A 20,993-nucleotide genomic window follows, 5' to 3' on the forward strand; every position below is an offset into this window, starting at 1 on the left:
GAGGAGCTGTGCTAAGTACAGGGTTTCAGCATCCAGCAGACACCCACAGAATATTTGTCAGAAACTTGACTTGTATTTGGCAGAAATATGGCAAAAATTCATAGAATCAAAGATATTTCAACAAATCACTTCAAATTTAATTTCAGACTTCAGAGGAAGCTTATTATAGAGTTAGAATACATGCTATTATACCATTTGATACAGTAAAACTTGAGTATAGCTTTGAATGGAACAAATACCTTATCGCTCTTATTTTCTTTGTCTGCATCCTGATCTTTGCTGACTTTGATTCCCTTAGGCTGGGTGGGAGCAACCACCTGAAAAACAGTGTATATTACACACATTAGAAAGAGCATTACAACTGCAAAAAACCCACCCAAAATCAGTTCATGACAATGACAAAGTTACACAGTACTCTCTTCATTTTGCCCCATGTAGAAGGGCATTGCAGTGCAGTCTTTAAATTATATTCTTTTACTGAATTTAATGAATTACATTATTTTCCTGAATTTACAAACATTCTATACTTTTTTCTACTGCTCACTGGTTGATATCTAGCCCCAAAATCTACCAGAATTCCCAATTAACCTCTCAAATTACATCAAAAGCACACACAAATTTGGGGTTTCTGTGTGTACTTCAATGCTGGTAGAATTGTATGCCTTTTCTTACTCAGGTTTTTCAAAATTTCTTGCCTTGACCTCAAAGATGAGGAGATACCTAAAATCTCTTGGAAATTAACTTGCTCCCAAATAACTACTTCAGGTCCCTTTGGCGACACATTTTACATGGAGCGGCTGGTGTAAATCTGCCTAATTTTAATTACACCTCTGTTCCTCTGCATAACAGAGTATATTTTTAGATTATGAAATATGGACAAATTAAATACACAGGGCCAGACTCTTATGACACAGGTGGGAGAGTTGAATTAACACCTAGTCAGCCGATTTATATCTACTCAAGGTAAATCAGAGAAATGAGGTTTCAAATCAGGCCAGAGAAGTAATCAATCAATCAGCTGGTCTATAACTGAAAGGATCCATCCTTGGACACAAAAATTGATGGAACTTGCTGAAAGGAGTTGAGCCAAGCTTAAAATAAGATGCATATTAAACATTTATTAAGTTTTGAAATAAAAATAGAAAGAAACTTACTTTTGGTACGTTAGCCAGACCCTGAACTACAAACACAACAGGATTTCCCGCGTTCTTGATGGCTTCTACTGCTTCCTCGTGGGTGGCATTTTGGAGATCTATCCCAGAAACCTAACAAACAATGTTTATTTTTATTAGGTACAGAGTCACTGCAAGAGATTACACACACTTGTAGAAGATTAGTGTATCTGAGGAAGGTATCAAAAACAGTCGAGAGAAATTATTTGTAAAGTATGTTTCCATAATGGTTTAAGGAAAATTGTATTACTTAGAATTCATATTTAAGAGATGGCCATACATCTCCCAAAACAATTCTTCCAGATAAAAACATAAGGAATAAGATTGTCAGTGTTACATAATGTTAGGTATAATATAACTCTTTTAGATTTTACCTGTTTGTAAACTAAACCTGAGCAGCACTGTTGGCTTGGGAACATAGATTCAGAAGCATTAATTTGGAGAAAAATGAGTAAAAAATCAACACAGAGCCAGAGATGAGAGGCAGGAATGACACTTTCCCCCACAGCACCTCAGAATCAGAGATTTGCCCCAAATAGTGGTTAATCAGTTAACTACTCTAAATCCACACACACAAAATAACAGCCCATATTTCAGTATGAAGACCCCATGTTCTTCCCTGTGTTAAAATTATGTTTATAGTTATGCTATAATTTATTACTCATTTATATGGGAAGAGGGCACTCGCATTTTTTCATTTCCCCTTCAGACACCAGGCCATGTCTTTTCTTAAATATAAAGGAGAATGTTAAAAGGGCTCCACAGTCAGACCTTAGGAAAAAAAAAGACACCATCAGAGGTTTCTTTTGGTTTTCAAAACACAGTTTTGTCAATACTTCATGAAGTGGCGGCAGTATTTTGTCTCTCTCTCCTCCCAAAGCCGTTCGAGTCAATCTTTATTTCTCAGACTAAAAAGGTAGGTTTAGCTCCATTTACCTCAAGTATTTTATCTCCAGTTTTTAAAGCTCTGGTTCTTCCTGCTGGGCTGTCTTCCAAAACTTGTTTGATAAAGATCCCTTTAAGTTCTTCTCCATTCTTCAGGCGCTTTATGACAGTTTGTCCACCAACAATACTGATTCCAAGAGACACGTGAGGGTCTCTGAAGATCTCAACACTGAAAAAAATACGTGTGGTAGTTTAACATCTTCAAACAGTTTATTTAAACTATAAATGTGAATCTTTAAATAAATGTAAGCTCCTGGTCTTTCAAGGAGATTTAATAGAGTAAAGAGATAAAGTCAGAAGCCTAAGAATGCTCTCTACAGTTTTTACCCTGAGCAGATTTCACCCCACAAAAAGTACAAAATTCTGCTGCCAATCCAGGTCCACTGGGCAGAGGCTTTTATTTCAGAGAAAGTCAGATCTTCAAGTAAACACTCATCCTCTTTCAGCTTGAGGAAATTGTCTGGAAATGGGAAGTCCTGCAAGTGGGCACACTAGACAACTAATAAAGTGTTTCATATAACTTTCTGAACACTGACTGTACTAATCAGCTTAAACAGGAACTTTCTGATCATGTTTTACTTAGGACCATAAAAACAATTCACCTAAAAATGTTAACAATACAAGAAGGACATGGCTAAAAGTTAGCCTGGCAATTTGGAATTGTGCCATGGATTTTAGCAGGGAACTTGTGGAAAGGGAAACAGCAGCACTGTGTGCATTGTTCACACCTAATAGTTATTAAATGAGCAAGAACTTGTAGGTCATCCACAAAGTAAACCAGCCAAGCTTTCCCAAGTCAGCTGTATAAATAGAAGGCATAATTCTGTTGAACATCTGTTAAAAATTCACTGTATCTAGGAAAGCCCAAGGTTCACAAGTACCCTAAAGTTACTGGCAGAGGAGGAGAATAAAAAAAACAAAGAGAACTAATCGGGCTCACAGAAAAAAAGACATAAGGTAAATGGGAAGGAATAATGTAATTATATGAACATACGTTCGTGGTGGTCCCCAGTGGCTGAAGTTTGGAGTTTCTTCTCCTTCTCCTTCTTCTCTCTCGGGTAATTCACTGATTTGGGGCAGAGGGAGGGGAAGAATAAAAAAATAAAAGAGGCATCATCCATGCCAGGTCACAATTCCTTACATGTTTTTTATCTGGCAGCGAGACAGCAACACCTTCTCACACTGTCCAGTTTAAACCAAATGTACAAAGTCAACAGACTAGACAGGAATTTTTGTATTTAGGTTTAAATGTACTTCAGGAATGCTCCAGAAATAAACATGATGGGCAGACCAAATTTATAAGCTGCTCCATGATATACAAATCTGCACTGCATTTACTCATTTGAAATGACTATTTAAGCAATTTTAACATTTACTTTCTGATAAATATGCTGTGATGCTTAGAGAGGGACATAAACATGCCAAAACCAGCCTAGCTGACCAGAAAGCATATAATGATGCAACTAGGAGAACAGAACAGATCCTGTGTGTTCCAAATCTACAGAATAATCCCCTCACCTTACTGCTGAGCTGCTTTTCCTCTAAGGGGAGATTACAGATGAATTAGGGAAGTACTAAGAATTGGAATTAACAGGCTACAAAAGCTCCACTACCCACTCACCCAAAACTGCCGGGGAAAGACTGGGACACTTGACAGATATGGCAAATATTTACAACCAGTGCCAGCTCAAGGTTTCTCAGCACCACCGGCAAAACTACGGTTCCTGCAGAGGCCTGAGAGCCATGGTTGAACTGCTCTTCCCAAAAAGAACAAAGGAAAGGGAAAACCAAGAGGACAGAGCTATAGTAAGGAGCTAAGGGGAGAGCAGTGCTGCTGTAAAGGCTACATCCCTCTCCTCCAGGACACATCCATACTCCCCTCACCGTGGAGTAAGAGAAGGAGGTGGCTGAGTCATTCATACCTTTCTGCCCAGTACTCAGGGGAGGAAACATGGGAAGTTTTAAGGCAAACTTCAGCTCCTTGGGCAAGAGTCATCAATGTATCTTAGCATTTCACACAGCCTTTAATGATGAGTCAGTAAAGTAAATAAGTAAAGCACGAAGACAGTTAAGATCTTTAACTGAAAGTCTTTCAGAACCTGAAATATTTCTCCATACCTGCATGACACTGTTCTAGGCTGAGCTAAGGTGGCTACTCTCCCAGATTCCAGGTTCTTAGAGAAAACAGCATTCTCTCCTTTTAGCTCTTCCTTTTCAATAGCTTCCAAATCAACAGCAAGCCCAGGCCCTTTAGAGTCAATCCGAAGCTTTGATCCTGGAGATGAAAAGGGGTAGATGAGAATTTTTACTTCCTCTATCCCTGCACTGACCAGTTATCATCCTTGAAAATAAGCCACTTAGCTCACCAGGTTCTAAATGTGTTCAAGGCCAGGTTGGACACGGCTTGGAGCAACCTGGTCCAGTGGAAGGTGTCCCTGCCCATGGCAGAGGGATAGAACGAGACAGACGTGAAGGTCCCTTTCAACCCAAACCATTCTAGGATTCTATAGTTCTATGAAACGTGGATGTTGCGTTATTATCAGGAGGCTTAGAGATATAGAACATTTATTTTTGAAGGAAATTTAAACCACACTAACCAGTTTTTTATAGCACCTTGCTTCTGATGTACAGTCAAGTAATAACAGGAAACATCAGATCTCTCTGGAACTCAAGACATTCTTTGGTACGACTTACACGTCAGATGCTCCTCACAAAAACACATGGTTAGGAATAGTGAATCTATCCTTTGCACAGGGACAGCAGATCCCTGCTCCAGTACAGAATCCCATTGTGCTGGGGAAGACTAATGTCATTTTGGTGACAGAAGCATCAACATTAACGGAACCACCAGAGTTCCAGTCTGTCACTGCAGCTCACACACAGCAGTTGCTGCACAAGGTGCAGGTGGCAAAGACAGGAAACAGCCCAATCTCCTTCCTCCCAACCAGGGAGTGTTACTTCAGGCAGGTTGATAAATTTATTTCCCTGATGATCTACCAAATCCTAACCACCCATGTCTGGCCATCTGACAAGGAGAAACTCTGCCCTTGAACACAGATTACAAAACCAAGATATGGGGCAATATCTACTACAGTGTTCCCTTGCAAATTTTTGGTTGTGGTAAAGTCACTTCCAGAGCCTGTTACTTAATTTTAAAAATTTTTTTAAGTGCAAAAATCTATACAGTTAGCAGTCAAAAGTGACTGAGAAAAATTCCTGACAGAGGTTACAGCAATAAGCTATTTTCCTTATGCACAGAGTCCTCCTGGGGACATCAGCTATCAGAATATCCCCCTCCTGGGGACATCATCAGAAAAAAGTGATGACAGGCAGAACAAATCTGCAGCCCATTTCAGTATCATTTATGACAACTGTGGGTAAAGATTATGGAATCATTTGGGTTGGAAAGAACCTCAGAGTTCATCTCATTCAACCCCCTGCCATGGGCAGGGACACCTTCCACTAGACCAGGCTGCTCCAAGCCCCATCCAACCTGTCCTTGGGCACTTCCAGGGATGGGGCAGCCACAGCTTCTCTGGGCAACCTGTGCCAGGGCCTCACCAATCTCTGATTAAAGAATTTCTTCCTAACTTCTAATCTAAACCTGCCCAGATTTGGAGGAGGAAGAAAGATTATAAAGCTAAAACCTATTTAAAGCAGACTGTGTTGAGCCTGTAAAAGTCTTCATTTAAATACTGTATTATTTGAAAGAATTTGTATTTTGGTATAAAATTTAAATTTGTAAATATGAAATTATAAGATAAAGAAAAAGCTTCTAACAAACCTAAATCCATCTTGCTTTTTTCTTCTGACTGAGTAGTTTCAATGTCAAATATGTCCTTTTGGTAGCCACTGTGTGCTGTGGTTCCAGGAAAGAGTGACCTTATAGTAGCATTTTCTTCACACTTCACAGAGGAGAAAAAAAGTAATTAAAGTTAGAAAGCAATGGTATTAACTTACACAGAGGTATTTGACAGGAACATTAATTTTTACAGCAAACATACACATTTTCTCAGCTACATTCATATTTATTCAGATAACTATGAAATGTTAACTGCTAATTTAAATACTAACTGCTCATTTATGCACTATATTAAGAAGAGGCATGAAAAATGTTACATGCAATTGCAATATAAAGCAACTGTATCTTTCTACTCAGTGTAATTCAGACAAAAAGTTCTTTACTCTTGCTCATTTGTTGTTTACAAGTAAAAAATATATAAATTTAATATTGTGCACTCTGGTATAAAACTTTCAGTAGAAGTTGCATTTTAGCCTGTTTATGTACATAGTGCATAATGGGACGTGCCAAACAAAACCTGAAATTCTCTGTGGCTGTAATGTTAAATCCTTTTCCACTTCAGTTTTTTCATATAAAAGCACACACCTCAGAAGCTGGTGCATGGGAGGCTGATATTATCACTTTTTTCTTTGGTAAGGGAATGAACAAAGAATCAGAAGGAAAAAATAACTCTCAGAATACTTGAGAAGGACATATAAATGGGAGTTCTGCAATTTACCTGAAGCTCTGTGTTCTCCTACTCCTTTATCCACCAATATCCTTGTTACAATTGCTTCCACCATATCATTTTTCACTCAACTGCACTATCATCTGGCTCAAGGAACTGATCTGGATTAAAAATTTCACTTCCTTTCAGTGAAGCCTCTGGACTATTAAAATCCTGAAGTGACATTCTGCTGTTACTGACATGCACCCAATAAGTAACCAAAAGAACCTTCCAAAACATACAAAAGGTTTCTGTTAGAGGTACCCAAGTAATTAAATTAAATAGAGTTTAGGTCTGGAGTTTGCCCTTAGGTCTGGGTTCCGTGGTGAAGGTACAGCACTGAGACCAGCACAGCATTCCTTACCGTTTGATCTTTACTGAATGGATATTCCAGGGACTGTTCTGGACTTAAATTAATACTGGATCTCAAGTCTTTTATTTCAGTACTCTCCAGTTGCTTTGCCCATCGTTCTGTATCGAGGTTCCTGTCTGAAGTTGCCTTCTGTCCACAGGATGCTTTATATTTCAGGAAGTCTGAGTCTTCTTCATACTCTTCATCCACCAGCATTTCCCGTTCTTCATCCATGTCTTCTGTTCTGGGTTTCAGGAATTCACACATCTCCCAGGACTCCCTCTCATCCTCATCGTCATTTTGAGAAAGCTGAAATGACCTTCCCAAGTCCAAATGTGGTTCATCAACAAGTTCTTCTTTAAAAGGTGTTTCATCTCTGAAACCCTGCACAGAACATTACAGGAATATAGACAGATTTTTACCATTATGTTTCCTCTTAACTCTTTCAAAACTATGGTTTTTTACGCATATTAAAAGTACATCCTGATTTTTAAAGTGAGAATCTTCTACCTTTGCATATTCTAAAAGAAAACAGACTCTCTGACTTATGATTTTAATGCCAAAAGTAGACAGTGCAACGAATTTTTTTTAATATAACAAGATTAAAGTTGCACAGCTTAGATATGGCTGCAGCCATTTAAAAAAACCAATCTGGACTGAAGTTAGGCAATGAAAATTATTAATTAACACTAAAAAACCTACAGGAAAAAGTATATATAAATCCGGTTAAAGTATCTCCATGCTTCAGACTTACCTGTTTTATGTACATTTCTTACAATATCATCAGCTAAATAAAAAACAGCTGAAGAGTTTGCTTATGCAACAATACCAGCAATTAAAAAAAACCCACAACAAACCCACAAACCAAAAGCCATAGTCCTTTGTCCTACCTTGGGTATTCCACACAATATTTAACCTAGGTCAGAGGGGAAATAGATGACCCACATACTCAAAGAAAAGGATATAAAAGGATCAGTATCTAATGCCCTTCCTGTTTTAAAGAGAACAGTGCTCACTTTTCTACTCAATTCAAATCACAGAGAAAAAAACCCCAAAAAACAAACAACAAAACCAAGAGAAAAAGTACGAAAATCCACTCTGAAAGATCTCACTCAACAGCTCCTTTTCTGGGATTTGTCATGTGCCTCCCCAATTTCCAGTTATCCCTGTTTCTCCCAAATGGAATGGAATGCTGTTCATTGGCTCACAGTGAGTCTGCACAGGCATCAGAGACTTTATGCCTTGCACTGGAACCAGAATTTTGCTACACACAGAAAGGTTTTACCTTCCTTTGTCAGGCCACCAAGTCTGTGTGGCCTGAAGAACCTCCAAACCCATCTTCAAGGCCCCGAACCCTCAAACTCCGAAAACAATCTACAGATTCAGGGCTCCTCACTCAAAATGTTTTTCTTTCTGCTTCCTGCCCCTTCCCAGACTCCCCAAGCTACTGCACCATTTCTGACCTTTAATATCAGAACCCTGTGTTGTTACATTTGTACAAATACACAAGAAAAACCCTCAGACGCTGCCAAAATGTTTGTATAATTCAAGTGAGAGGCAGGAGAGAAAACAAGAGAGAGGCAAAAGCATGAGGAAACAATGCAGTCAATACCAGCTGGCACAAAAGCAGAACACCAGCAATCTAGAAATTAGCACATTTTTCATAAGCATTAAATGTTCCTTTAATCTATTTGACCTGTGTACCTCGATCTCACAAAACACCCAGTCTGAAGAGATCCAAATTCTATACATCTTTATTCCATTTAGTTTCACTTCGCTCCTGCAGCATCATTCTCCCAACACTTCCACCAACTCCATCGTTACATAAAACAGTTGCCTGAGCTCAGAACCACACACAATTTGTGTTACTGATCCAGCAGTTTGCTCTGTATCATCCTCGACTGCTGCACTGCAGCAGCAGACGCTCCCAATGGCACAGGGAATGCTGCAAATATGACATAAAGTCTACTGTGGTAGCAAATAAAATATCCAAGTTCTTTTTTTTTGTTGTTGTTGAAATTCAGTTTTGTCAGCACATCAGAGTGGGAGCCATCATGACACTCCACTCTTGGCTCTTATATGAGCAGACAAGATAATAAATGGATGGAAATTTTAGCTATTACCAATGCTCTTATACATGAGGTGAAACAAAATGCAACCAAACACCTCTGAGGTCCACTTTCTACATTCAGCAGGATTTTAAGATAAAATACTTTCTTTAAAAGTAATAACATTAGTTTTATTTAGGAAGCAGAGAAACAATCTGAGCTAGCAGAGGACTAATTCTGTGTCAGGAACCCTTCCTATGCACCCGTAAAACAACAAACTCCATGAAAATCAGTAAATATCATTTATCATTATCCAGATTAATTTCTTCATGTATACCTACATCTGCTCCATAATACTGCTCCTTTTGGTGGTTCTAATCTGTTTGCATCTAGAGATACGTAAATATGTTTAGCTACAAGAAAATCTAGAATTTATTTTTCTTCCTGTGTTTCAGTTCTGGAGGATTCTGGCATTGTCTTTTCTGGTCTAAAAAGAATGCATTTACCAGTGTGAATCCTGCAAAGCACTCGAGAACAGATGAAAACTAAAAGATATCCACATCTCTCTAACTCTGCACTGGTGAGTACTGCAATATTATTGCCTATTACCTCAGCATTTGAGTTTCTCACTATCTTTAGTGCCACATCCCTCCTCACAATAAACAGAATTATTTCTCAGAAAATAAGAAAGAGGAGAATTGAGGAAGAGAGCAAAGAAATCACTCCAAAGAACATCAGAAGGCTATAAAGAAGAACATATTTCAAGCGTGACTTATACGCTAAACTACTTTTTTGTTTTGCTTCATTATAATCAAAAGCATTCTGCTTCCATACCTGACTTTTTTTGCAAAGCTGAACTCACTACTTTTGAGTAATATTAACACAGCATTCCTATTTCATATCCAAGGTAACCCAAGGTATTTTAATGACATAATAAATTTGATAAAGCAGTCTGGGAACTGCATTGGTAAGTGTTCTCTGTTCACAACACACTTTGCACACAGTTTGCTGTTAAGAGGCTTTTTCAGAGGGAATGCAGCCTGAAGTCTACCCAATATGCCAGTCTTATCTCCAAAAAATTACTATTTTTTTACTTTAAAATATTATTTCCTGCCTGTATAAACTTAAACTGAACGAAAAAAATAACCAAATACCTGTGGTGCTTCAAGTATTATTGAGAAATTAATGTTATCTATTGGTTCTGGAGACCCAGGGCTGGTTTTAATGCTGCTGGTATCCACACTGTGCATGTTCTCCTCCTCTCTGCTTTCTCCCTAAAGAAGGTAATCCAAATGATGAGTTAGGAAAACAACAAAAAAATTCCCACATTTTTCAATAAATTAAAAGGTAGAGGGAGAATCAACCATACAGAATTATAAATGTGGAAAGTCATAAATGGAGAAGATGAAGACAACAGCTTCTGTTTTTTTGAAGATACTGGCTCAGATACACAAAAAAATAATTCAGATACACTAAAAAATAGAGATGTTTCAGAAAGAAAGACAAATACGAGGATACGAACAATGAAATATCACATTTTAGAAAAGAAAAGAATGTATTTAACAGCCTTCCTACATTCCTATTTCACCACTCCTCTACCACTTTGAATTACAAGCACTTTCTATTAGCTGGGGCTTTAATTAATTTTGCCTGGGTGCCCTTGATGAACAATAGTGCAGCGTTCTCCAGTAAACTACTGTCTGTTCCAAAGCCCTGATTCTAGAAAAAGGAAATTCTGCTTGAATTTACAGTCTTGACTTCAAACAGATTAAGTTTCTTTGATGTCAGTGGAGCTCAAGCAAGCACTTAGCAGTGTCTTAGAGTGAAATGGACTTCAGCACATATTTAACTGATTTGCTGAATTGCCTGAACCACGTTACACCTACGCACAGTGCACATGGGTTTGCCCAGACACGTCTCCTGATTCCACGTGGATGTTCTTTAAGGAGGAACTTGAGGACGCTGGTTTTCCAGTCAGACCTTTTGGACACTGAGATGCCCATTTGCCAGGATTTCTGGACATGTCAAGGCATATGCACAGCAACTTAGTTGCTTTCCAGATGCACACATATTTCCATTCTAAATTCTCCCCCCAAATACAACAGCCCAGTCATAGGACCAAAGGAAAAAAAAGTTAAAATCAGTCCTTACCACCAAAGGCTTGCAGATTCCAAGAGAAACTGTACCTGGGGGCACAGATTTCAACACTTCCACTGCCTCTGCCAAAGTGGCGCTGTCCAAATGTTTCTTATTGACGAAGACCAAGCGGTCCCCCGGTAACAGCTCCCCACCACGCTCAGCTACTCCACCTGCCACCAAGGAGCTGATCACAATGGCTGTTCTTGTTGGATCCAAGGGATCCTGTGGGGAGGAAAAAAAAAAAAAAATTGAAAAAAACCCAAGTGAAAGCCTTGAAGGATGATGTTTATTTGGAGTATGTAAAGAGCACTCAAGCACGTTCATCATTTAATGCTACAGAACGGAAGCCTGCTGAGACATTCAAAAAGGACTGTCTGCTAATACTGCCAAGGCTTACAGTTCACAAAAAGAAAGATATTCCATCACTTGCCTAATCCATTAAGAAATTTTCAGATCTGAAAGGTGACCGATACCCTGCCTGCCCTCTCCTTACACACACACAGGCACAGCCAGGCCAACCTGCAAATAGAACAACAACACTGGCACCCTTCCACAAGCCTCCATCCAGCCTGGGACGAGCTAATGTCACAGAAAATAACCATTCTGCACATCACCTGAGAGCTCCAGAGCAGCAAAACTGATGGTAAAAGGAACCATTGCAAGATTAGAAATTTAATTAAAAATATTAAGTTAAAATTAAACCCCAAAACATTCAAGAAATAGCAGTTTACATTTGCTCTGTTACTGCAGTGTTTCTGCTTTGTCAACTGCACATGACGACTTATAAAAGACATTTTCTCCACCCTTGAAGCTTCCTTAAGGTACAGGAGACAGAAACAGAAGAGTAACTAAGATTATTACTGAAGACAAGGAATACTGTAGTGGTGGATATAGTGAACGTGAAGCAGAAAATATTATACACATTGATGAGGCTGTAAACTGATGCAAAAAGATATTAACTTCACTTATTTTTTCCCCGGAATTAGCCTCTGCTTTGTGTTCTGTACCATTTCTATCATGCATGCAACCATTCAACAAACAATCCTCAATCCAATTAAATTACTATAAATTATTATATAGTGGCAGAAAGAGACACAAAACAAATTTATGTTTTTTTTTAATTTTTTTCGTTCGTTTTGTTAAAATTACAATTAGCTTTTCTCCCCCTTGGTAAGGGCTCACAGAGTTCAGAAATGCTCCTTGCATGCACTGGGTCTCCAAGTGCATAATCATAGATTGTTTTTCCCTCAGGACTTGCATCTTACTCAGGGCATGGGAGGGATAAAAAAAAAAGGCAAAATTCAAATCACAAAGACCACCATGAATTCAGCACCTCAGTGTTAATTTGAAAACAGGAATGCTTTTTAAACTCTCATATTTTTATATGACTATACACTGCTTTCCAAGGGCACATGTTTTTTAAGGTATGTGCAAACATATGAGGCAATGACTGTAATATCTGTAAAAGGCTGAAATTAGAGACCTGAAATTAGAGTTTAGCAGGAAAAGCCATGATGAAGCTGGATTCAAGTAAACACATATCAGCAATAATTCTCTCCTGTTCTACTGCTTAATCCTGCTATTTTATAATCTTCCCAAGCCCTGGGTATCCGCACTGCACAGAAGAAGCTTCTTCATGAGTATCATGTCTTGATAATCAAGCCCAGAAGCTTCTCTGTGTTCTGCCTCCTGAATCTGTGCCAAGGAGCTCCGTTTGTCCGACTGTCTGTGCCCAAACCTGCCACACACAGTGCCCAGGGGAAGGATTCCATGTGTTTCCAACAGCAAGACAGACACACACTGCATCCAGTTTGGAAATTTTTAGAAGCAAAACAAAACGCAGGAAGTTCAGAAGGAGAATCCATATGAATTCCAAAATATTTATAAAAAAAGAGGGTTTGCTTTGCTTTAAGTGTTGAATTTTGACAATTAAAATTACTGCTTTAAATTAAAGCCCTTTGCTCAGAGTGGGCTTTGCCTCTGTGCCCAAACAGCTCAACAGCCATAGAACAAACATAGACTTTTGAGGTGTTTTTACTCTTCGGGTTTGCTTCAATGCAAATTAAAAATAACCTTTTGGATGTTCTTGCAAACCCAGGATTGTGTCAACACAGCCATTTTACAGCAAGCAAGGCACTGTTCACATTAGGAAAGCTCTACTGTAGAACTAAACCAGCAAGTTTTCCTATCATGGGCTCATCTTGCCGTGGCAAGGAAGGTTTATGCTGGTTCCCTAAATGGGTGAAAGCTCTCTCAGCAAAACTACACCTTTGCTGACACAACAGCTTTTATAATATGACTTCTGCTGGCTTAGCTATATTGATAAAAAATGAACAAAACAAACCAGCACTCACCCTTACCCATGTAGATAAGCCAACAAAAATTCTGTGAGTAAATGACTGGTCCAGTAATTATGGTACGGTTGAGACTTGGGGACCAGGTTCAAACCCTGCTCTGTTTGATCCAAAGCTGCTCTTTTTTCGGATTCTGAATCCAAACCATTTAGGTAGGACATGGGAATCTCACCATTAGCTTTTTATGTACAGATATTCAAGGTCAGTGGCCTAACTACTGCATTTCTAATGAGAAGCAGTCCTGTTTCAACTTATCACTGAAATAAAAACATTTTTGCTCAGTAAATCATCATGTTCTGTTAAGAGATAATTTAGCTAAAAAAAGTGTTCCAACTAGCTTTCCTCACGATAAAAATGAAGAGAACTCCTGGAAAGAAACAGCTCTTATGAAGCAAAGTTTTGAGGACAACGTGGTTATTTTTGCTGCTTCACAACATGCATTGGAATTGCTTCATGAAGAGCAGCAGAAAAAATCTCAGAAAAGGGGCCCATATTAAAAACTGTTGTTCAGGCAAACAGAAAACAGAGGTTACAATTCCACTGTTGATTTCAAGCAGAGGGAGCTGTTGCACAGGGAGAGAAGAGCAGGATGAACTGCACAGTGAGAGCTAAGGCAGGAACACCAGCAGTGCTGTAAAACCTGAGTTGATCCCAGTAACTGAATCACGATGCTATTGCCATAAGGAATGCAACAAAAGCTGCACAAGAAGACACAGACCTACCGAATTTCAAGGTATAATCATGCAAACATATTAATATTCTATTGCAACTGTGGATTGCACAGTGCTTTCCTTATCAAAACCAAAGGAACACTGGGGGTTTTTTTTATATCTTGCCTTATGATTTACACTCGAGCCCAAGACCACCCTAAAGAACACCACCTGCTAAAACAAGACAGCAAACATCAAATTCACATTCACATTTTCTAAATGGGGAGTGCAACTGGACTGTGTGGGTTGCTGTCTTGTTTTTGAAAGAAAGCAGGGCTAGCAGTAGGATAAAAACCAGATTTTATACTAACTGCAAAAGGTACAGCTTGTATATAGTTAGGATAGTTAAAAGGCAAGTTCACTCCCACACTGGGCTTTCTGGGCTGTCTCCATGTTAATAGACCAGCTAAAACCATTCCAAGTTACTAAACAGCACTAGTTGTGACTGTACACCCACCCTGAGGCTCTAGATTCATTTTACTTGCCTACCATTAAGCCAGACAGTAAGTGATTTTTAGTTACTAGCAGTCAGGACCAGAATTCAGTCTGTGCTTCAAAGTGAAAGGCTCATTTATTTGGATGGAGTTTACAGGCTGGGGAGAAACTCTCTCCCTCCAAACCCAGCGCTGAGATGTTGCTGCAATGGTACTCAGGATACAGAAGGGACTCAAGTTCAGTAATTCAAGAAATTATTACGTGACTTTGCATTAGAGCAGAGAGAGAGTGCACTAGACAGCCCCATGCAACTTGGTCGTCTTGAAATGAATATGAATAGTAGAATCATTACGAGTCAAAAAGACCTCCAAGATCATCATAAACCAGGCTTGGTACCATTAAAGAGGAACTTTTACCTTTACTGCAGGATTTCTTTACACAACGAATCATTTATGAATAATGAGGAAAGGAACTGGACTGCAAAGTAAAGCTATGAGGAGACAACCCCCCCTTAACTCTCAAGCACTGACACCAACTCATTTTTTAAAAGAAAGAGTTACATGTAGAAAAGTTTGCCACTTGTATAAACGCTGAAAGCTGCCCCCCTGCCATGCAGCTTCAGCAGCCCAGGACACTGGCCTTCAGGTAACCCTTTAAAGAACTTGTACTTTGTGGCTGGTGTCTATCCCTTTGTGCCCAAGCCAGCCATGAGTAATATGAACTTGTTTAAAATAGTCACAATTTATTCATACTTAGCACACCATATATTTAACTATGCTGAACCACAGGTTTTCCCTTCCCCCCCATGCTCCTCATCAAAATCCACAAATGTTTCCTGGAGTCCAGGTGTCAAATTTTTCTTATTATTTTCCGAGCCTCATTTGTTCTGGATTCATTTAGCAGCGGAGAGTCAATCAGGGGCCACTGCAGTTGCTGCCTCTGGGATCCCTGGATTTGGAGCAGTACGAGGTCTCTTAAAAACCTGAGCTCTGCTAAAATGTTAAGAGTCCCAGGAGCAGCAAGTTAAGAGAGTCCTACGTGCAATGCTGGAACTGTAACTTTATTGTGGCTTCAAGTGATTCGACTGCCATGGGCACCAGGCTCAGCTGTCAGAGGGCCTTAGGAAGCAAATCTGGAGACAGAACCAACACAGCTTACCTCTGTCCATCACACCGGAAAACTGAAATGATAAACCAGGCTGACTCTTTCTTGTCCTTTCCAAACTGTGAGGTGTGCAGCAGCCAAGAGAGGGCACTCCAGGCCAGCCCAGCTCCCACCACCACAGGCACTCCATGCTCCAACAAGTCCATCCCCATCTGTCCAGCCCCCAGCCCCAGCAGACCCTCACTAGGCTGAGGATGAGGAGCAACCCGGCCCAGGCAACAACTCCATTGGATGGAAGCAGCTACCAGGTTTTCTGGGGTTTTGTTTGTGTTTTCCTCTTTGAAAGGCTCATATGAAAATGTAAGACAAAGCTGTGGGTGACTGACATTCCCTGTGCAAAGTCACTCTCACTTAGTTACAGGCTATATTAGTTTTGGCATCGCTTAAGATCTAAATCGAGCTCGCCTGACTTCCTAGAATATTTCAGCTTTCTTCAAGCAACAAACTGCCTGCTGCCACAAAAACACACATGCAAAACAGCATGGTGAAGGATCCCAAAAGAAACAGTTTGAAACTTTTTTTTCCTGTACCATTTTCTGATTTAAATGAACATTTTTACAAGTGCAAATTTGTATACTGCAGGTTTTTGTGAGAGAGCCAAAACAAGCGTGTTCAAGCTCAGAGGTCAGAGCAACCCGGCTTCATTGCATTTTGCATGGGACCACTTCCAGGTCTAACATACATATCCATATTTAAAACTCTTCAGTGAATAAGATACCAGACTGGAAGACTCTGAGACACAACACTGTTGATGCTGTACAAGGAAAATACACTTGTCAACAATGAAAAGAACCAAAAGTATTTTATGTTTGTGTTACTATTACGTAGGACAAAGGTAGAACTGCACATGAGTAATGTACCTGTATGCTCAGTGTTGTGAAATTACTCAATACTCATCCATGCTCTCATTTTATGAAGTGCCAGTTGTTCCCTTTGCAGAGTCACCCTCCACAGCAACACCAATAATGCCAATGGAATGCAAGAGTCAAGACTGATAAGCACCCTGCAGCCTCTTCAAAGCACTAAGTACCTCCCAACAGACAAGGAAGAGGGGGAGAGCCAGCTGTGAGTGAGGTCTGATTCCCGCCTTAAGGTGGCCTCAATTTAGGATTGAGACCCAAGGTCCAAATCTTCTGTTCATTCACTCCAGCACGTTTACAGCAGTTGGCCATAGGAACTGCCAAAGGTACTCTAAAGCCTGGAAAAACATCCCTGAGAAAGTGCTCAACTAGTTTTTCATTTTTTTCACTGCATCAGAGTGAAATTCGAAGAGTTTTAGACCTCTTTCTGCCTCTTCCACCCGTATTAGACTGCAGTTAGCAGGACTACTCAGGAAGAAGATTACACAACGCACAGCCTCTGGCTGTACCAAAGAAATAAACTACAGGCTGATGTGCTGAAGCAACACAAACTTAAATACAGAGCAGTATTCAAGGAGGAACGCTGAACTTTGCTGTGATGTAAGGCAAAGCACTGGAAATAAAACATAACTATTTATTGATCTGCAGTGAGGGAATAAAGCAATGAATTTCAGAAGCTCTAGTGTGCAGCCGGCATTAATCAAAACTTCTGTTGTGGGAAATGTCAGCAAAGAAACAGGAATTCACAGGGAAAGAAAAAAAAAAACAGAAACAAAACACACACGAGCCCCACCCAAAGGAGGAGAGAGAACAGCAAAATAAGAGGAGGAGGTGGCACGATGGGTTTCCCACACCAGGCTTTCATCATCCAGGATCTGAAATCATATCAGCCTTCTCCAGCAAGAAGGAACACGGTGGCCAGCGATGACTCAAACCTGCGTGGGTCTGGCAGAGCTGGGAAGCACAGCACAGTGCCTGCTCTTCTCCTGCACAACAGGGACACACAGCAGAGAGCTGGGACCAAAGGGCCCCCAGGGAATGATCAAAAGGAAAAGGTCTTACACAGTACAGCTATTCCAAACAAAAAGATCAAAGATAGGCACTGACTATGAGAGTTCTGAAAGTGTCACTGTGCAGTGGACTCAGGTGCATGTCTGAGGTGCATATCTTTTAATTTATCAAACTTCTCAATCAATCTAAGGTTTTATCCATCTTTCATGTTTGCTCTCAACAGAGCTAAAGTCACAGGGATTACATTCATTAGACTCTCTTAATATCTCAGACTTTCAGACTTTCCAGCTCCAGTAAAAACATACTGAGTGCTGACTACAGGGAAAAGTCAAAGAGATAAGAAAAAAATCCCTGAACTCATAAGGAAGTGGAGGAAAGCCACTGTGTGATGAGATAAAGAAGGGACTGAGATGTGTGGGAATGAAGAAAAAAAAGCCAATGAGCCAAGGGAAAAAGTGTAAATGGTATCACCTACACAGCCTGCAGTCAGTGGATCTTAACGCAGGTTGTGGGTTTGACAGCTTTTGGATTCAAAGAATTCCTGAATTAAAAATCCACCCAGAGAGCCCAGCAGCACTTTCACCAGTGAAGTGTGCTGGCCTCGATAATTTGAACAGCCTGTAGAAGCATAGGATGTGTTTTCACACAAACCACAGCTCTCCTCTGCATGGAGACCTTGCTTCACAAACAGCAAACAGGAATTATGGAAGACTAGCTACAGAAAAAGCTGCAAAAGAAAAGTAGGAACATAGGACAGACTGTATTTTTCCAACAAGGATCTGCAAACAGTGACTTGGCCCAAAGAATCATAGAATGCTTTGGGTCGGAAGGGACCTTAAAGCTCATCCAGTTCCAACATCCCTGCCATGGGCAGGGACATTTTCCTCTCCAGGTTGCTCAGAACTCCATCCAACTTGGCCTGGAACACTTCCAGAGATAGGGAACAGTATGGATGGTGGGGCAGATTGAAGGATAGGCAAAAAGGTTGCAGAGAATTTTAAGGCTACTGTGAGACAGAGTGAAAACAGATAGAAAAACTCCAAGTGCAATAGAACTACTGGGATTTGGGGAGCAGCATCCTCCAGAAGGGTGAAGTATTAAGAAAACAAAATACCTCATAAATTCCATGAGTTTTCAGGATACTTCCTCCTTATCCATCAGCACTAATATGCACCTCAAATCTCATTGTTTCAGAACAGATTTGGAGCTGCCTGGGCTCAGCTTTTACATGCCCATTGCTCCATCATCTCCACATGCCCAAGGACAGACCTTAGCACAGCTAAGCTTAGCTTAGCACAGTTTCCTCTAGTCTCATCTACATTATCTTACTCTTGCTGAGACTTACCAAGTGGTTCACAGAAAATCTAGCTACAGTTTTGTCCCTTTAAATTCTCGCCTCCTCTTGCAGGCAGAAGACATCTGTGGAATAATAATGAATTTCTTTGGTTTGGGGTTTTTTGTTTTTATTAAAAGCTATTCTTTCTAGCAGGAAATGAAAAAGAACAACCAGACTGGAGAATCTGGGAGACTAGGGAAAACATTTCTAAAGGTTAATAATAATAATACTGCTCAGCATTTATATCAAGGATATGCGACAAAGCAAAGAAAAACAGATGTTCTCAGTAATGCTCCAGTTTCTCTGCAAACTCAGGTACTGTCCAGAGCACCGGCTGCTGCAGCTCACAAAGGACAGGAGGGACGCTCCTAGAATTTGCTCTACAAGACAGCAGAAGGAGAGCTAAGGAGAATCTCTATCCTTTACCTGATGAGGGAGGAAATGCAGTGACACAGGATGAAGATAATCCTGAGGTACTTCATGCCTTCTTTACCTCAGGCTTTAATAGTAAGGCACGTTATTCTCCAGGTACCCAACCCCCTTAGAAGGAAGGGATGGGTAGCAGAAGGAGGTGCCATAATCCAAGGGAAAATGGTCAGTGACCTGCTGCATCCCTTAGACACAACTCCCTGGGGCTGGATGGGATCCACGCAAGGGTACTGAGGGAGTTGATGGACAAGCTCACTGAGCCACTTTCCATCAGCCTGGCTAACTGGGGAGGTCCCAATTAACAAAGTTGGCAAATGTGATGCCCACCTACAAAAAGAGCTGGAAGAAGGATCCAGGGAATTACAGGCTTGTCAGCTTGACCTTGGTGCCAGAAAGGTGATGGAGCAGATCACCCTGAGTGCCATCACACAGCACGTACAGGACAACCTGGGGATCAGGCCAAGCCAGCATAGGTTTGGGAAAGGCAGGTCCTTCTCGACCAACCTCATCTTGTGCTACCCTGGTTTTGCCTGGGATTACCCATGGTTGAGACAAGAACAGTTTCACAGCTGAATAAAGATAATAACAATACTAATAAATATAAAGGGACCTAACAAAAAGAGAGAGAGGAATAAAACCTGAGAAAAACAAATAATGCACAGTCAAACTGCTCACCACCCACTGGCCCATGCCCAGCCAGTCCCTGAGCAGCAACTTGCCCCTCCTGGCCATTTATATACTGAGTACGACATTTTCTGGTATGGAATATCCCTTTGGCTAGTTTGGATCAACTGTCTTGGCTTCTTGTGCACCTCCTCACTGGCAGAGCATGAGAAACTGAGAAGTCCTTGAGTTAGACTACTCGCTACTTAGCAACAACTCAAACACTGCTGTGTTATCAACATTATTCTCATGCTGAATCCAAAACACAGCCCTGCACCAGCTACTAGAAGGAAAATTAACCTTATCCCAGCCAAAAGCAGGACATGCGCTTAGTGGGTGAGTTTGTGGCTGTTGTCTACAGAGCCTTTAGTAAAGCCTTTGACACTGATTCCCACAGCATTCTCCTGGAGAAACTGGCTGTGCACAGCTTGGATGGCCAAGAAGGCCAATGGCACCTGGCTTGTGTCAGCAGTGGTGTGACCAGCAGGACCAGGGTAGTGATCGTCCCCCTGTGCTGGGCACTGCTGAGGTCACACCTCAAACCCTGGGGCAGTTCTGGGCCTCTCACAAGAAAGACAGAGGGGCTGGAGCATGTCCAGAGAAGACAACAGAGCTGGGAAAGGGTCTGGAGCACAAGGAGAGGCTGAGGGAGCTGGGGAGATCAGCCTGGAGAAAAGGAGGCTCGGGGGGACCTTCTCACTCTCTACAACTCCCCTGACTGGGAGAACGATTGGACTCAATGGTCTTGGAGACTGATGACTTTCACAAGTCGAGTGTAGGGAATACCCAAGCCTTAATGACTTCCTGCCTCCAAGTTCTCCAGCTCCTCTGTACCTTAGCAAGCTATTTCTGCGTATCTGTCTGTAT

The 20,993-nt window shown here is 40.7% G+C and overlaps 1 protein-coding gene across 7 annotated transcripts in view; it reads right to left on the reverse strand.

Annotated features, from left to right (window-relative positions):
* The window catches only part of PATJ (PATJ crumbs cell polarity complex component), a 145,277-nt gene that overhangs the window by 83,902 nt on the left and 40,382 nt on the right, over positions 1–20,993 (reverse strand). For all 7 annotated transcript variants that reach the window (XM_064665023.1, XM_064665021.1, XM_064665017.1 and 4 more), the window contains 9 exons: positions 11,177–11,386; positions 10,180–10,299; positions 6,990–7,361; positions 5,902–6,022; positions 4,236–4,392; positions 3,112–3,183; positions 2,109–2,286; positions 1,155–1,265; positions 240–317 (listed from right to left, as the gene is read on the reverse strand). In XM_064665023.1, coding sequence (XP_064521093.1) covers positions 240–317; positions 1,155–1,265; positions 2,109–2,286; positions 3,112–3,183; positions 4,236–4,392; positions 5,902–6,022; positions 6,990–7,361; positions 10,180–10,299; positions 11,177–11,386 — 1,419 coding nt within the window. The remainder of the gene's footprint in view (positions 1–239; positions 318–1,154; positions 1,266–2,108; positions 2,287–3,111; positions 3,184–4,235; positions 4,393–5,901; positions 6,023–6,989; positions 7,362–10,179; positions 10,300–11,176; positions 11,387–20,993) is intronic.

This window comes from Pseudopipra pipra, chromosome 9 (genome assembly GCF_036250125.1).
Source record: "Pseudopipra pipra isolate bDixPip1 chromosome 9, bDixPip1.hap1, whole genome shotgun sequence".
Classification (NCBI taxonomy): Eukaryota; Metazoa; Chordata; class Aves; order Passeriformes; family Pipridae; genus Pseudopipra; species Pseudopipra pipra.